Raw genomic sequence first — 2032 nt, forward strand, 5'->3', positions numbered from 1 at the left:
TTCTATCCAAACATCATATATAGTCATATTATGACTTTAAAATAATTGAAATCATGATTAACAAGTCTCATATTCATTGCGTCGCCTTGGGACGCACATGGTGTAACAATCTTCCCCCCTTAGAAACATTCTTCCTCGAATGTTAAACTCCCAAAAATCTATAGAAATTTTGGTAGAGTCTCCTCTGTAATGGTACTACTACCAACTTGTCACACAGCAAAACCAATAATACAAATTCACACAGGGCCACAATCATCAAAAACATCAATGGCCTTACATGACCAATAAAAATAACTAACATAAGAATCAAGTACCATATACATACCTAAAGGCTGTGATGTCTCAGTCTGATCCTTCTCCGGAAGTGAAAACAAGTGAGGATACCTAGTCTTCATTTCTTCTTCAGCTTCCCAAGTCATCTCCTCCACATTATTGTCAATCCAAAGTACTTTAATCGAAGCAATGGGATTAATCTCCGAACTTGTCTATCTAGTATAGCAATGTGAGCTTCCTCATATGATAGTTGCTCTGTAACCTGAGCATCGTTAGCTATAATGACTTTATAGGGATCTCCAATACACCTACGGAGCATAGACACATGAAATACTGGATGTACAGACTCCAATTTGGAAGGCAAGTCTAACTCATATGCTACTTGGCCTACTCTACGTATAATACACCGAGGGCTAAGCTTTCCTTTCTTACCGAATCTCATAATGCCTTTCATCGGTGATACCTTTAGGAGTACCCAGTCATCTACCTGAAACTCCAAGTCTCGTCGTTGATTATCTGCATAGGACTTCTGACGACTCTGAGCTGTTAATAGCATTTCCCGTATAAGCTTAATCTTCTCAACTTCCTGTTGTACCAACTCTGGTCCTACTAACTTAGTTTCTCTAATCTCGAACCATCATATAGGTGACCTACACTTACGTCTGTAAAGAGCTTCGTATAAAGCCATCTGAATGCTGGAATGATAATTATTATTATATGCAAACTCAATATGTGGAAGATGATCATCCCAGCTACCCCTCAAGTCAATCACACAAGCCCGTAGCATATCCTCCAGTGTTTGAATAGTACGTTCAGCCTGACCATTTGTCTGGGATGAAATATTGTACTAAGACTTACCTGAGTCCCCAATCCATTTTGGAAGGACCTCCAGTAATTAACTATAAACTGAGCACCTCTATCTGAGATAATAGATATATGGATACCATGAAGTCGTACTATCTCCCTAATGTAAAGCCTTGCATAATCCTCTACTGAGTAAGTAGTCCTAACAAACAGAAAATGGCTGCTTTTGTAAGTTTATCGATAATAACCCATATAGCATTGAACTTACGTTGGGTACGAGGTAAGCCTATGATTAAATCCATATTAATCACTTCCTATTTTCAAGTCAGAATCTCTATAGCCTGTAACAATCCACAGGGTTTCTGATGCTCAATCTTAACCTGATGATAATTTGGGCACTGAACAACAAACTCTGCTATATCCTTCTTCATTTTGTCCCACTCGTATATTCCCCTGATATCATGATACATCTTCGTCGTTCCTGGATAAATAGAATAACGAAAATAGTGAGCTTCTCCCATAACCTGTTGGCACAACCCTGCCACATTAGAACACATAATCGACCTCGATATTTGAGGACTCCATCTCCTGTAATATCAAATGGTGTATTCTCCTTTTGAGGGGATGTATCTCTGTAATGAGCTAGCACATGATCCTCATACTGGCGTTCCTTCACTTCAGTTACTAAAGAGGATGTTGTCGTGTCCTGAATAGTAACTCCGGTATCACCTAAGTCCAGTAATCGAACTCCAAGACTAGCTAGCTGGTGAATTTCATGTGCTATCCCACACTTCTCTAGCTGTAAATATGACATGCTACCCATAGATCTACGGCTGAGGGCGTCGACTACTACATTCTCCTTCCCCGGATGGTATAAAATATCATCGTCGTAGTCTTTCAGTAGCTACAACCATCTTCTTTGGCGTAAATTCAATTCCTTTTGATTGAAGATATA

The 2032-nt window shown here is 39.3% G+C and overlaps 1 protein-coding gene across 1 annotated transcript; it reads right to left on the minus strand.

The window, feature by feature from the left end:
* Nucleotides 1-236: 236 nt before the first annotated feature.
* On the minus strand, nt 237-1547 carry LOC138902058 (uncharacterized). The gene is made up of 4 exons (XM_070189870.1): nt 1426-1547; nt 1132-1279; nt 761-859; nt 237-485 (listed from the first exon to the last, which is right to left on the minus strand). The coding sequence occupies exons 1-4, from the start codon at nt 1545-1547 to the stop codon at nt 237-239; spliced, it is 618 nt and encodes a 205-aa protein (XP_070045971.1).
* Between the last annotated feature and the right edge of the window lie 485 nt (nt 1548-2032).

Source organism: Nicotiana tomentosiformis, chromosome 11, assembly GCF_000390325.3.
Source record: "Nicotiana tomentosiformis chromosome 11, ASM39032v3, whole genome shotgun sequence".
NCBI classification, from domain to species: domain Eukaryota; kingdom Viridiplantae; phylum Streptophyta; class Magnoliopsida; order Solanales; family Solanaceae; genus Nicotiana; species Nicotiana tomentosiformis.